Below are 14394 nucleotides of genomic sequence, written 5' to 3'. Positions count from 1 at the left end.
GGGATGCTGGACACACTGATGTGAGCTGAAAGCTACCCACCAGGCCAGAGCCCTAACAGGGAAACTTATTCTTGCTCAACATATCCCAATCCCAAGGGAAGTGGGCAGCCACTTGGGAGCATACATATTCCACCTAATTATGTCCCCTAATAGAAACCCTGACCCTAAGCCCTGATAGCTGTCTCATTTCCAGAGAGCCCGGATTCTACCCTGAGAGCAGGAGACTCGCCTTTCCCTCCCTAGTCAGCTCTTCCTCTCTGGTAAAAACTGACAGGTCGTTAAAATCTTTTCTGTGTTGTGTCAGGAGCCTGGAAACTCTCCTTCAGCCTGCAAAGACCTCCTCAAACTCCCATCCAGTGATCTTACTTGATTTTTTTTTTTTTTTTTTTTTTTTTGTACTAGGGATTGAAGCCGGGGGTCTCCACCACTGAGCCACATCCCCAGCTATTTTGAGACTGTAATTTTTCACCCGCCCAGGGGCAGAATTTTAAAAGATGGTTCTATTCTTGTGCAAACCCCCTGAGCTTGGGGAATGGGTGCTTAGTTTACCCCCGGAATTGCTGTGGGTGCTGCCACCCTGCACAAACACCCACCCTGGCCTTGTGATAAGACTGGGCTGTTCAGCTGCTGTGGGAGCCCGCGGTGGTGGTGGAGGAAAGCACCCAACATTTAACGAGTAAGAGGTTCAGGGCTCAGGAATGTGTTGCCTTCTGTCCTTTTGTGGCCATCCACGACAATCTCATTCTAGTTCATTGCTGGAGATGTTAAGTCATAGATTTGTGCAGCACTTGGTGCTGAGACTGGGGGTGAGAAGGGAAGAACACATGCCATCCCTTTCATGGGTGATGGTCATGAGTTGAGGGCATCTGCCTTCTGTCCCCATGCTGGTCCCTGCCTGCCCCACTGGGGTCTCCCTCTCCTCTCCGCCCTCCAGCCTGCTTTCGCCCCATTCCCCTTCCCTGCTACTTTTTCCAGAGCATTAATCACTTTCTAGCATAGAACATGATTTATCCATTATGAGTTCTGGTCACCGTGGCCCATGCACATTCTAGTCTGGTTTAATGCTTATTCACTAATAAAGCCTTTTCATCCTTTGCCACATTTGTGGAGAGTATTTTGGGGGGAGATGACCAGAGGTCTTTTTTTTTTTTTTAATTTCCCCAGCACTATATAATTTGCTTTTTATATCTTTGTTCACCGTGTCTAACCCTGTACAAGAAAAGTCCCCTGTGGGCCAGAATTCCTGTCCAGTTTTGTTTGTTGAGTTTTAAAATGATATATATGGCTCATATTAACTTTACTGAGGAGACTATCATGCTAAGTGAAATAAGCCAGACTTAGAAAGCCAAAGGTCAAATGTTTACTCTGATATGTGGAAGCTAGTCCAAAAAAAGGAGGACGACAAGGGGCAGGGGAGATTCCCACAAAAGAGAAGAAACACCCCGGGTCTAAATGAAGGGGAATGAGGGGGAGGGAGAAGGGACCTGATAAGGGGAAAAGAGAGGAATCAAAAATTCTAAAGGTATCCGGGTGGGATGGCACAGGCCTATTCCCAGCAGCTCCAGAAGCTGAGGCAGGAGGATCCTGAGCTCAAAGCCACAACTTAGTGAGACCCTAAGCAACTCAGTGAGACCCTGTCTCTGAATAAATACAAAAAAAAAAAAAACGGCTGGGGATGTGATGTGGCTCAGCGGTTTGAGTGCCCCTGGGTTCAACCCCTGGTGAAAAAAAAAAAAAATCTGCAAAAATTCTAAAAGTAAGTAACAGGAAGATCAAGAGGGAAGGGAAAGGGAGGAGAGGGAAAGGGGTTAAGGGAAATACTGGGAATTGAATTTGAACACATCATATTCTGTGTTTTTCTTAATTACATAAAATGAATCCTAATGTTATGTATAACTAAAAAGAAACAATAAAAAATTAAATTTAAAAAACTCATTGAGCAGAGCTGATACTTGGGTTAAAATCAGGGATTCTGGAGTTAGACAGCGGGGTTCAAATTCCAATTCTGTCACTACTGGTCGCGTGGCCACGGGCAAGTCACTTGACTTTTGTGGGCCTGCTTTCTCTTCTGTAAAGTGGAAACCGAGCAGTCCCTACTTCTTAGGATTGCTTCCCTGGCCGACAGTGAAACTAAAGATTGTCTGGTGTTATTGGTTAGAACACTTATTTTGGGCGGTTGAAGTCTGTTTTTTCCTGTGGAAAAAAAGATAACCATGGCCCGCCTTAAAAGTGATGGGAAAGTTTAAACGAGTTAACGGAAGAGGGATCCTGCCCGGACGCTGGACCGAAATAACCGCGGCTGCTCAGCGCCAGGCGCCTTCTGCAGCACTAGGGACAGTCCAAGGCGCTGGCTGGAGTGGATCGCGAGGGACAGATCCCAGATCCCGGCCGCCTGGTTTCCCGACCTCATCTGCGGCGTCCTGGGGGTTGAGTCATCCTCCGGCCGCCTGCGGCCAGCGGGAAAGCGGTGGGCTTGGAGAGGAAGGCACCGGGAGGAGGGGACTGCACCGCAAGAGCCGAGCCGCGGGCAGAGGCGCGCAGGTAAGAGGGTGCGGGCTAGTAAGAGGGGAGGGGCCGGCGAGTTAAAGGATGGAGGCAGGCAGAGAGCTGCACGGCGCGGCCCACGCGAGGGACACCGGCAAGGTGCGGGGTAGGACTGGGGGACAGTTGGGCCACCGAGGCGGGCTGGCTGGCGGGGAGCTGGCGAGGAGGGGTGAAGGTGGGACCTGGGGACGCCTGGGGTGCGAAGGGTGGGTGGCGGGCTGTGCAGACTCCGGTGCGCGCGCCCGGCAGGGGCGGGGCCGGCGGAGGTGGCGCGCCGCGGAGGCTGCCGGTCCCTGACGCCCTGACCCTTCCTCGCCCGCAGCCGGCTCTGGCGGGGGGACCATGGGCGCCTCCGCCTCCAGGGGCCGGGTCGCCCGGGTCCCCGGGCCAAAGCTGGAGCCCGAGGAGGTGCTGGACCTGAGCCAACTGCCACCCGAGCTGCTCCTGGTGGTGCTGAGCCACGTGCCCCCACGCACGCTTCTCAGCCGCTGCCGCCGGGTGTGCCGGGGCTGGCGCGCCCTGGTGGACGGCCAGGCCCTGTGGCTGCTGATCTTGGCCCGGGACCACGGCGCTGCCGGACGCGCCCTGCTGTCGTTCGTCCGCAACTGCCTGCCCCCCGCTAGCGACGCCAGGCCTTGTCCGCTGGGCCGCTTCTGCGAGCGCAGACCGTTAGGACGCAACCTCATCTGCAACCCCTGCGGCCAGGGTGGGGAAGCCGGCAAGGAGCTGGAGGGGCGGGGTCCGCACTGGGCTGTGGGCGGGACCTCCAGGGAGCTGGTGGGAAGGGGCGGGGTCCGCACTGAGCCTGGGGGCGGGGCGGGGCCTCCAGGGAGCTGGTGGGAAGGGGCGGGGACCGCACTGAGCCTGGGGGCGGGGCGGGGCCTCCAGGGAGCTGGTGGGCAGGGGCGGTCTGGGGACCCGGCAGTGCTCGGAGCCCCCTGGTGGGCGAGTGGCTCTTGGACAGGACTTATGGGTTTCAGGGCTTTTTTGTTTGTTTGTTTTCCGGTACTGGGGAATTGTCTACCACGGAACTACATCCCCAGCCCTTTTAATTTTTTTATTTGGAGACAGGGTCTCGCTAAATTGGCCCGGGCTGGTCTCAAACTTGAATCCTCCTGTGTCAGCCTCCAGTAGCTGGGATTACAAGCCTTTTATTTAACAGAAGGCCTCCGGAAGTGGATGGTGCAGCATGGTGGAGATGGCTGGGTGGTGGAGGAAAACAAGACAACCGTGCCTGGGGCCCCTTCCCAGACCTGTTTCGTGACTTCCTTCAGGTGAAAATCCCTACTCTCCAAGGTCGGGTCTGTCTGTGAGAAACATTTGCCGGTTCTCATTATCCCCTTCCCTCACATTCCTAGTTGGTGCCGCAAGAAGCAGGTCTTGGACCTGGAGGAAGAGGGTCTGTGGCCAGAACTGCTGGACAGTGGCAGGATTGAGATTTGTGTCTCTGACTGGTGAGTATGATGATAGAAACAGCCCCGGGCTAAGCACTGGCTGCATGTGGCTTGACCTTTGCATGGGTAACTTAATTTGGGCCTCCTAAGAACCCCTTATAGATAAAGAAACTGAAGGTCAGGGAGGTGAAGAGACACAATCTTACCCTAGACCCCTTTGCTCTTCTCCAAAGGGGTCTGGATTGGAAAACTTCAAATTGGATTCAATACTGGGCCTGGGCCCAGCTCAGTCTTGTTGAATCAGAGGTATATGAAGATTCCCCAAGGGGGACATGACTCAGGATTTTAAGGATGCCAAATCCCAGATTGTCTACAGCTCTATGTTGCCTATTCTGAAATTAATCTGCTGTAGATCATGTCTGGTAGAAGGATCATGGCTCTTTTTTTCCCTCTCCCTTCCTTAGTTCCCCTTCTCCAACTTTTCAGGGGAAAAAAGCCTGTCACTGTCATTTGTGGTCCCCAAATGTAAAGACTAATGGGGATCCAGGCCAAGCAACCATTTGGAATTTTGGGTCTCAGCGATTTCACTTATAATCAAGGCAACATAACCGCCCCCAAGCCTATCTAGGCAATAAATAAATTTTATTTTTCATTTAATTACTATTTATCAAACTGTGAAACATGTCTGTTATGATCAGGTATACCATTTGGCTGTAAGAATGAAGCAGGATACTCACCTGTAATCCCGGGGACTCAGGAGGCTGAGGCAGGAGGATCTCAAGTTTGAAACCAGCTTCAGCAACTTAGCAAGATCCAATCTCAAAATAGAGCTAGGGGTGTATCTCAGTGGTAGAGCACCCCCACCCCCAGTACCACAGAAAAAAAATTTAAAAGAATGATGAGTCCCAAATTTTTCTGAACATCACACAGGGGGCTTTACAAATTCCTGCATATCCCTTAAAATCGAGTTTTTGAGGGTGAGTGCCAGGCATCAAAGTCTGTGAGAGTTTAAAGCCAAGAATTAGAAGGCAGAGTCCCCAAAATCACCCTCACTTCTAACACCAGCTTCATGTTTAGGGGACTCCCAAAACCACTCTACATTCACTAATTCACTTAAAGGACCCACAGAAAACTATTATACAATTATGGTTTATTGCAAGGAAAGATACAGATTAAAATCAGTCAAAAAAAGCACATAGGGCTGGGCGTGGTGGCACACACCTGTGATCCCAGCAGCTCGGGAGGCTGAGGCAGGAGGATCATGAGCTCAAAGCCAACCTCAGCAACTTAGCAAGACTGTGTGCCTAAAAAATTAAAAATAAAAAGGGCTAGGGATGTGGCTCAGTGGTTAAGTACCCCTGGGTTCAATCCCTGGTACCAAAAAAGAAAACACAGAGTCTCCCTTGATCTTTTCCCCTGGAGTTAGTACTTGTCACCCTGTTAGCATTAATGTATGGCAAGACTCATGGACTCTCTCCAACCAGGGAGGCTCACCTGAGCTTCGGTTACAGTTTTTATTGGGACTTCATCTGATAGGCATTATCGATTCACCACCTGACTGTGTGGTTAATCTCAGCCTTCAGGTCAACTGACATTGACTCAAAGCTACCAACCTAAGTCTCATTGTTGGTCTTCTGGAGTGACCAGCTCCCACCTGGAGTGACCTATAGCTATATAGGCATGACCAGCCCCTGCCCTAAATCACACTGGTAGACTCAAGTCCCCATCAAACAGACACCTCTGTCAGACACGGCATTCCAGGGGTCCAGAGATCACTCCCAGAGGATCATCCGACGAGCTGGATTTGTGTCCATGGGGAAGGCCTTCAGGTCAGAGGCAGACACTCAGCGAGATGGAGTGGCGAGTCCAGCCTTCAAGCCTCTCTCCTCCCACAGGTGGGGAGCCCGACACGACAGTGGCTGTATGTATCGACTCCTTGTCCAACTTCTAGATGCCGACCAGACTGTCCTAGACAAATTCTCTGCTGTGCCTGACCCCATTGAGCAGTGGAACAATAATATCTGCCTTCAGGTGAGTCTGGCCCGTGCTGGTCACCAAGTGCTGTGTAACAAATCGCCCCAGAACTTAGTGTCTTAGAAATCCACAGCAGTCATCTTGCGGCCTCTCACGTCTTCTGTGTCAGTAGCCGGAGAGAGGCTCAGCCCAGGCAGTACAGGCTCCAGGCCCTCAGGTTCGGACAGTGGCCTTCGGAGGAGGCCTGAGCTGAAGGGCAGAGTGGCAGGGGATGTGTGGGGGTGGCAGCTGGTAACTAGCCAAGCAGCTCTTTCTTCATTGAGCCCCAGAGCTTCTCCAGGGGTCTCTGGGCTTGGGCTGCTTTGCGCTTCCTCACAGTCTGGTGGCCTCAGGGCAGCCACAGTGGCTCAGGGGTGAGGGCACGAGAAAAAGTAAGTCCGACTTAGCCTGGGAAAGTCACTTGGCAAAATCTGTTCAGCATCACTTCTACCAAATTCTTGGTTATAAGCAAACCCACCCAAATTCCAGGAATAGGGAATTAGACTCCCCCAATTAATTGAGGGAATGATGAGATTCTAGAAGAACATGTGGAATACTAGATGCTGCTGCTGCCATCCTTGGAAAAGTACCATCTTCCAGAAGCACCCCCTGTCCCCTTCCAGCCTTAGCGCTCAGCTTCTGAGGGGAAGGCCATCACATAACAGTACCAACCCCTTCCTCTACCTGCAGGTCACCCATGTGTTCTCCAACATCAAGATGGGCGTCCGTTTTGTGTCTTTTGAACACTGGGGGCAGGACACGCAGTTCTGGGCTGGCCACTATGGAGCCCGTGTGACCAACTCCAGTGTGATCGTACGGGTCTGTCAGTCCCAGTCAAGAGCTGCCTTTCTTGCCAGAGGGCCTGACCATGCTACCCAGTCACCAGGATGTTTGGCTGGAACCCCTCATTAACCAAGTACTTCTACCTCCTTGGCACACACTGGAATTTCAGGATCCGGTCAAGGGTACTGTTGAGCTCTGTATTCAGGTTCTGGAAACCACTGGAAGAATGGTCTTCTTTCAGGTCTACCTATGGTTGCTGCTTTGGGTGGGCACTGCGCTACGTAGTGGAGACCCACAGGAGAGCTCCGGCCTGGGAGAATGCAGGTCCTGAGGAGGGCTTCCCACCCCCCTCTCCTCCCCACCGCGACCCTCGGGTTCAGCACAGCCACCTCTGCCCTGTTCCTTCTCTGGGTCTCTTGTCTCCTCTCCTTTCTGCTTCCGGGACCTGCCAGGTCCTTTCAGGGAAGTCCTGTACTCTGCTCTCAACTTTGACTCTCATCCTGGCTAGCAAACTTCCAGCTGCCTTGGGTGGTGAACTTAACCTCCGGGGACTTTACCTTCTGGGTCCAGGCCTTGAAGGTGAAGGTCACCCAGGTTAAAAAAGGATCTGGAGATAAATCTGCCCACACTGACTTCTCTGGGGAATGAGGAGGTACCTCAAGCCCAGCACTGATCCTCAAGGACCTCTGTAATTATGTGATATTTAAAATGATTTTATTTTTCATTTTGACATTTTTTTCCAAGCAGCAAAAGAATAATCTATCAGCCATACTATATAATGTACCTAGAATGTATCTGCTGGTCATACATAATAAATTTATTATTTTGCCAAAACTGCTTCAGATCTTTGCAATAGAAACTGCCTATGTTACAACTTGGTTCAGAGTAACAAGCGGAGGAGAGAAAGCTCGCCAAGAAAGCAACAGTTGAGATGGAAGGGATGGAAGATTGGACTAGTATTTCCCAAGATCTAAGAATACATTTGATGCAGACAAAAACTGCCAATCAGTGTCCACACATTAGGCAGATGGTGGGCGGGAACCAGATGGGTATAGTGTCGAAGTGACACCATATTGGTGACGTATTAGTCATGAGGGTGACATGGAATCATACAATGGCATGATTGGGCCATTCCAGGGTCACTGCTGACCTGGTGCTGGTGGATAAATGAGGCGTCCTAGGCCCGGTCGCCTGAGTGAAGGCACTGTGTGGTGGCCTTTGATGTATCGTACCCCATCCGCCTGGTCTTGAACCGCTGAGATATCCGGTCACACCTTCCAACACAAATGCTCTTCAAAATGTGTGACAGGCCGGGTGTGGCTCAGTGGTAGAGTGCTCACCTAGTATGTGGGAGGTCCTGGGTTTCATCCCCAGTACTAAAAAAAGAAAGCTCGAATGGGGCTACCCATTGTAAACTGATATCCTAAGTCACATGTGCACTGACTGTACTTAGTCTACTGAGCGTCGTGGCTTAGCAACGGCACCGTGGGCTCTCAGGCATTGTGGGTTGTTTTCTGTCCTGATTGTGGGCTGGCAGGGAGCTGCAGTCCACTGCCCAGCATGATGAGAGAGGATTGGATCTCCCATAGCTAGTCCAGGGAAATAAAATTCAAAATTCACAGTGTACTTTCTACTAACGCGTAGTACTTTATGCCATTATAAAGTAAAAAAAAAAAAAATACGTCTATCCATTGCAAATTGGGGTCAGAGGGGAGAAAGCAGAAGGGCACAGTCCACTAAAGAGCCAACCCAGATGTGGGGAGTTCTGCCCGCTTAAAGCAGACCGGAAGGTCCTAACCACAGGTGGTGTGTGGTCCCAGAGTATACACCATTCGGCCCTGGAGGACATTTGTGGGTCAGCTGAGTAGTTTGAAAATGAAGACTGTGAGATTAACATTTACAGGAATGGAAAGATGGAAGCCATTGCCTGAAAAATAGTGGTTTGTAGCATAAATTCATTTTGGCATTGTCTTCGTTCATTTGGGCTCCTATAACAAACTACATGGGGCAGGGTCATTTGTAGACAACGGAAATGTGCTCAAGGTTCTGCAGACTGAGAAGTACAAGACCAAGGTACCCTCAGGGCTGTGTCTGCTGAGGGCTCACTGTTTTCAAGATGGCGCCTGTCCTTCCATCCTCACTTGGTGGAAGGAGCCAGGACTGACTCAACCCTTTCATAAAGGCACTAATCCCATTGGTGAAGGTGGAGCTCTCATGACTCAATCATTTCCCCAAGTCCCCACCTCTTAGTATCACATTGGGAATTAATTTCCAGGCTTCAAATTTGGTGGGGACACACATTTGTACCATAGCAGGAATGTATATATACAGATGCATGTCATTCTATGTGAATGTATATGGCGGTGAGATTTTTGTGTTACTGAGTTGTTTATATTTCTAAAGTTCTACGTGGTGTGTGTGTGTGTGTGTGTGTGTGTGTGTGTAAACACAATGTTACAGATAGATCTAAAGTATCCACCATGCCATTTCCCTCCCCTCCTGGAAGTAACCACATTTAGAAGACACTTTTGCTAACAGAGCTTTCTGTTATTTTATTTTGTTGTTATGGAGAATTCCAAATATTAAACAAAGTAGAAGAGTAGTATAACCTCCATGGATCTTTTACCCCCATCTTAGTAATTGTCAGTTCATAACCAATCCTTCTCTTTCTCCATCCATACCCCATTGAGTCTCAGGTATTATATTATTTTTTACATATACGTTATATATTAAAGAAGTGTAAAAAAATTTTTTTAAAAGAGGTGTATGGTATGAAGACCTTTTGTTTTCTTCTTCAGTGCTGGGCATGGACCCAGAGCCTCTTGCACACTAGGAAAGAACGCTATCACTGAGCCACTCACCCATCCCTAAAGAATTTTTGTCCACTGAAATATTTAGGAGTACATTTCCAACTTGATGCCTTATCACTCTCACTACGAAATTCTTCACTGTGCATTTTATATATATATATATATATATAAATACATATAAAGATATATATGTCGTAGATAGACACACTACCTTTATTTATTTATTTATTTTTATGCTACCTTTATTTATTTATTTATTTTTACGTGGTGCAAGAATCGAACCCAGTGCCTCATACGTGCAAGGCAAGCACTCTACCACTGAGCCACAACCCCAGCCTCTTCATTGTGTGTTTTCTACAAATAAGGGCATCCTCCTACAAAATTATAACACAACCATCAAAATCAGGAACCTCACATCAATTCCCTAACCACCTGTGCAGAAAAGGATTCATACAGCACCCATGGTCACTGTCCTTAGAGAGGACTGCCTGCAAGGTTGACCCTTGGCTAGTATCTGGTTCAACGTGGAAGTTTCCCCCTGTTTTTCTCTGTTAAGCAGAGTGGCCTTTGTGACCAGTCCCAAGTGAGTTGGTTGCTGAGTCTCCAGTGATCTTCCCTGAAAGTCACACACATACTACATATTCATCGCATGACCTTCATGGGAGACAGAGGACGGAAGCACGTGAGTGTGGATTCCTCCAGGTTCTGCCCTTGTCTTATGAACCTGACTGACTAAAATATGCCTATGGTATTAATTAAGGAAAAAGAAAACAGGGTTGACACAAGCCATTGCTCCAATGGCTAGGAAGCTACCCATGCATCGACCTAGAAAGAAACTTCAAGAAACAAGTTCTCCAGAATGAATGAGTTCTTTGGAGAGGAGAGAATTGCAGTTCAGGATACCCAGCTCAGCGCTGGTGGGCTGTAGGTGTAGCCAGGCACTTGGGGAGAAGGAGAATATTTTAAAGACCAAGAGAAGAAGTTTGTGTAAGTCATTTCAAAACCAAAGTTAACAAAGTCCAAAGGTTGCAGGGAAGTTAGCATCATGCTGACAGTCTTCCCTGGGTGAATGCTCTTGTGCACGCCGCCTATCAGGAATATCGTCGTCTTGGGGAGGTTCTTGTGATGACGGGCATGTTCTGTGGCAAGTCCTGTCACAGGCGTGAAGACATGGGGGCTTCTTTTTCATGGCCTCCCTACTCCGTTTGGTTAGATTTGTACTTAAGTGACTCCATTTTGGCATTAGCACCTTTCACAATGGTGTGAAACAGCAGATGAGCTTCTGTCTGTGACAGGACGTAGATAAAACCTATGAAATCTAACACCATGGATCCAACTTCTGGAGACTTGACCCAAGCAGTCCTGGCTGATGTGGGTCAGAGCTCACTAAGAAAAACAAAACAAAACAAAACACTGCAGGGCAATGGTTTGGCCCTTCTCTCTTCCCCCAGGAGGGAGGAGAAAGGGCCCGGATGCTCCCAAAAGTGACTTGGGACTTTATAGTTGCTCTCTTCCCCAGGAGGGAGGGGAAGGGGGCCAAATGCCCCCAGTGAGTTTTAGATGAACTAAACGTTAAAAGTTGGCATCGCATTTTCCTCCAAGTGAGGAGGAAAATGGTTAAAACCATTTCCAAGCCTCCGTCACTGCTTTAGAGAACTCAGATGGAAAGGAGACAAACAAAATAGACAAAGCACAGGAGAATTTCAGGACTTTCCTCAACCTACAGGCTACTGAGCCCACTTCCATCCCAGCTGAAATCTCTAGGCAAGAGTTTCCTGCTAGCTGGGTGCCTATAATCCCATAATCCCAGGACTCTGCAGGCAGGAGTGGCAAGTTTGAGGCCAGCCTCAGCAACTTAGCAAGGCCCTAAGCAATCTAGCAAGAACTTGTCTCAGAATAAAAAAATAAAGAGGGCTGGGGATGTAACTCAGTGGTTAAGTGCCCCTGGGTTCAGTCCCTAGTGCCCCCACCACACCAAAAAAAAAAAAAAAAAAAAAGTTTACTGCTAGAGATTTGAGTAAACTCAAAACTAGAGCCAGAGAAGAGGGACACATTGAAAAGCTGCCTCCGGCCGGGATGTAGCTCAGTGGTAAAGTGGGTGCCTAGCACGTGATGCTCCAGGTCAATCCCTGATACCGCCTCATGCACATTCAAAAAAACAGATCAAGCTTCTAATATACATCAGAGATCACCTGATCAAAGAGAGCTGCAAAAGTAATCTGTGTGTGACCACTGCCTTGCTTTTTGCCAACATGAGAGGATTGGGTTTTGAGTAACTGAATATTGTCCTAGTCTTGAGAACAAGTACCAGTCTCCGTAAGTGATGGTTTTCATCACAGTTTTGGCCTATTGGAGCCTTTGGGGGGAGGGAGACAACGTGAAGAGACCTAATCTGCAGATGGGAATTCACTTTGAGAGTTTTGAAAAGCAATTTGTAGTTGGCTAATGAGCCCTTGTTACAAATAGAATGCCCAACCCTTAGAGGATGGTAATTTTCCAGGCTGGTGAACATTCTTTTTTTTTTTTTTTTTTTTTGAAAATATATTTTGCCTTTTTTTGTTTTTGTTTTTTTAAATAAACTTTATTATTTAGAGCAGTTTTAAGTTCACAAGAAAATTGAGTGGAAGGTACAGAGTTCCAAATCATAGCCTCCCTCCCACCAACACATCCCCTACCTTGACCCATTATCACCAAAGTCCATAGGGTGCATTAGGGTTCACTCTTGGTGTCCTACGTGCCATGGTCCTTCACAAAAGTATAAAGGCCAGGGATGATGGCACACACCTGTAATCCCAGTGGCTCGGGAGGCTGAGGCAGGAGGAGCAAAGTTTCAAGGCCAGACACAGCTACTGAGTGAGGCTGTAAGTGATCTAGTGAGACCCTGTCTCAAAATAAAAAATAAAAAGGGCTGAAGATGTGGCTCAGTGGTTAAGTGCTCTGGGTTCAATCTCTGGTACCAAAAAATAAAAAAATAAATATATATAAACACACACATATATATGTATGTATCTCCACCATTATAGTATCATGCAGAATATTTTTACCACCCTACAAATGCTCTCTGCCCACACTCTCATCCCCCTTCCCTCAACCCCTGGCAGTCACTGATCTTTCTACTGTCACCATAGTTTCGTCTTTTCCAGAATGTCATATAGTTGGAATCACACGGTGCATAATCTTTTCGGATTGGCTTCTTTCATTTAGTAATAGACTGATAAGAGAGAAAAGGGTGAGGGAAGTCATGCACATCACTTGGACTTGGAACACAGCCTTCTGGCCGGCAGCCTTCTTGGCTTTGCTACTGCTGAAGAAAATCCACTGGCTTTTCTCAATTCTGCATTCACAGATCCTAATTGCTTGGCCTGACTCCGACCACAACCCAGTTCTGTCTGCTGTGTCCCCGGCCTCAGCATGTGCCATGCTAAATGGAAAACAGGCATATGCCCAAGAACAGGATTTCGCCGCTGAAACCATTACAGATTTAGGACGGCAGAACCTCAGCTGTGAAATGCCACAAGGGGTCCCCCAGGAGCCTTCTACCTCCCCTCATGGCCACCAGGCCTAAGGTCAGGGTTAAGTCGTAGTAGGCTTGTGATGTTCATTTGACTGACAACGTGCGCTAACGGCTTTGATTACTTGGTTCTGGTGGTATTTGCTGGAATTCTTCACTGTAAAACTAACACCTTGCCTTTGGTTAGTAATAAGTCAGGTGGCACGGGTGTGGGCAGAGAGAGTTTGAGAGCTGGTGAATGAACACCTTACTTTCCATCAGACTGTCACCAAATGCTTTTCCATCTTTAGAGACACCCGTCTGCAAAGTGGGCCCTTGACTGGCATCTGGAATCCTGGATTCGGGGACTGATAAGGGTGTTTCACTCTGCCACGCTTGCACGAACAATGTGGTTTATGCACCTTCCTTCTGGGCATCGGCACTCTTCCCACACAAAATAATCAGCCTACACCACATTGTTTGCACAGTCTAGTCACAATAAACCACCTTATCAGTCATGGAGTGGGAACACTTCCAAAATCCAAGCTTTTGGATGCCAACCAAGGGCCAACCTTGCCAGCAGGTCCTTCTAAAACTTGAAGCCTCATTTCAGCATGCAGTGGCACACACTTGTAATCCCAGTGGCGTGGGAGGCTGAGGCAGGAGGATTACATGTTCGAGGCCAGCCTCAGTCACTTAGGAATCCCTAAGTCAAACCCTGTCTCAAAATACAATGTAAGGACTGGGGATATGGCTCAGTTGGTAGAGCGCTTGCCTTGCAAGCACAAGGCCCTGGGTTCAATCCCCAGCTCCGAAAAAAAAAAAATGTAAAAAGGGCTGAGGATGTGGTTCAGTGGTTAAGCATCCTGGGTTCAATCTCTGGGACCAAAGAATGAATGAAAATTGAAGCCTCAGTCAGGAACAGGTCCCAGTTACTTCAGAGGCTGAGGTGGGAGGCTTATCTGAGCCCAGAAGTCAGCCTGGATATAGGGAGATCCCCCCAAAAAGAAAAGAAGCCCCAAGCTTGTGTGTTGACTCTTTTCTGCACACTTCCCCATTGAGTTTCATGTGAACCTAGCTATACCCTAAATTTCTTTTACTGTTCTAAATACGTAGAGTTTCCTTCTTCATCTGTCTGATTCTTAAACAGCCCATGCGACTCTCCCCCAACTGAGATCCTGAAGTCATCTGAACCATCACCTGGGTGCCCGGCCAGGGTCTTTAATATGATGTTTGCAACAAAGCCGTCCAGCCTTGTGTCATGGAGCGGTGACCTGGGAACCCCCAAGAAAGGTCTGAATGACGGAATGACAGGTCTGTGGACTCAGAGGGATCACAGCCCGGCTTTCCTGGTTCTCCA

At 48.6% G+C, this 14394-nt stretch overlaps 1 protein-coding gene across 1 annotated transcript; it reads left to right on the top strand.

Annotated features, from left to right (window-relative positions):
• The first annotated feature begins 2128 nt into the window (after window positions 1–2128).
• Window positions 2129–7572, top strand: Fbxo27 (F-box protein 27). Its single transcript, XM_047528927.1, has 6 exons — window positions 2129–2541; window positions 2867–3250; window positions 3707–3818; window positions 3903–3998; window positions 5834–5969; window positions 6642–7572. Exons 2-6 carry the CDS (start codon window positions 2887–2889, stop codon window positions 6861–6863), a joined length of 930 nt encoding a protein of 309 aa, XP_047384883.1. The 5' UTR covers window positions 2129–2541; window positions 2867–2886; the 3' UTR covers window positions 6864–7572.
• Window positions 7573–14394: the final 6822 nt, after the last annotated feature.

Source organism: Sciurus carolinensis, chromosome 16 (genome assembly GCF_902686445.1).
Source record: "Sciurus carolinensis chromosome 16, mSciCar1.2, whole genome shotgun sequence".
NCBI lineage: Eukaryota > Metazoa > Chordata > Mammalia > Rodentia > Sciuridae > Sciurus > Sciurus carolinensis.
This window is presented reverse-complemented; position numbering and strand designations above follow the sequence as displayed.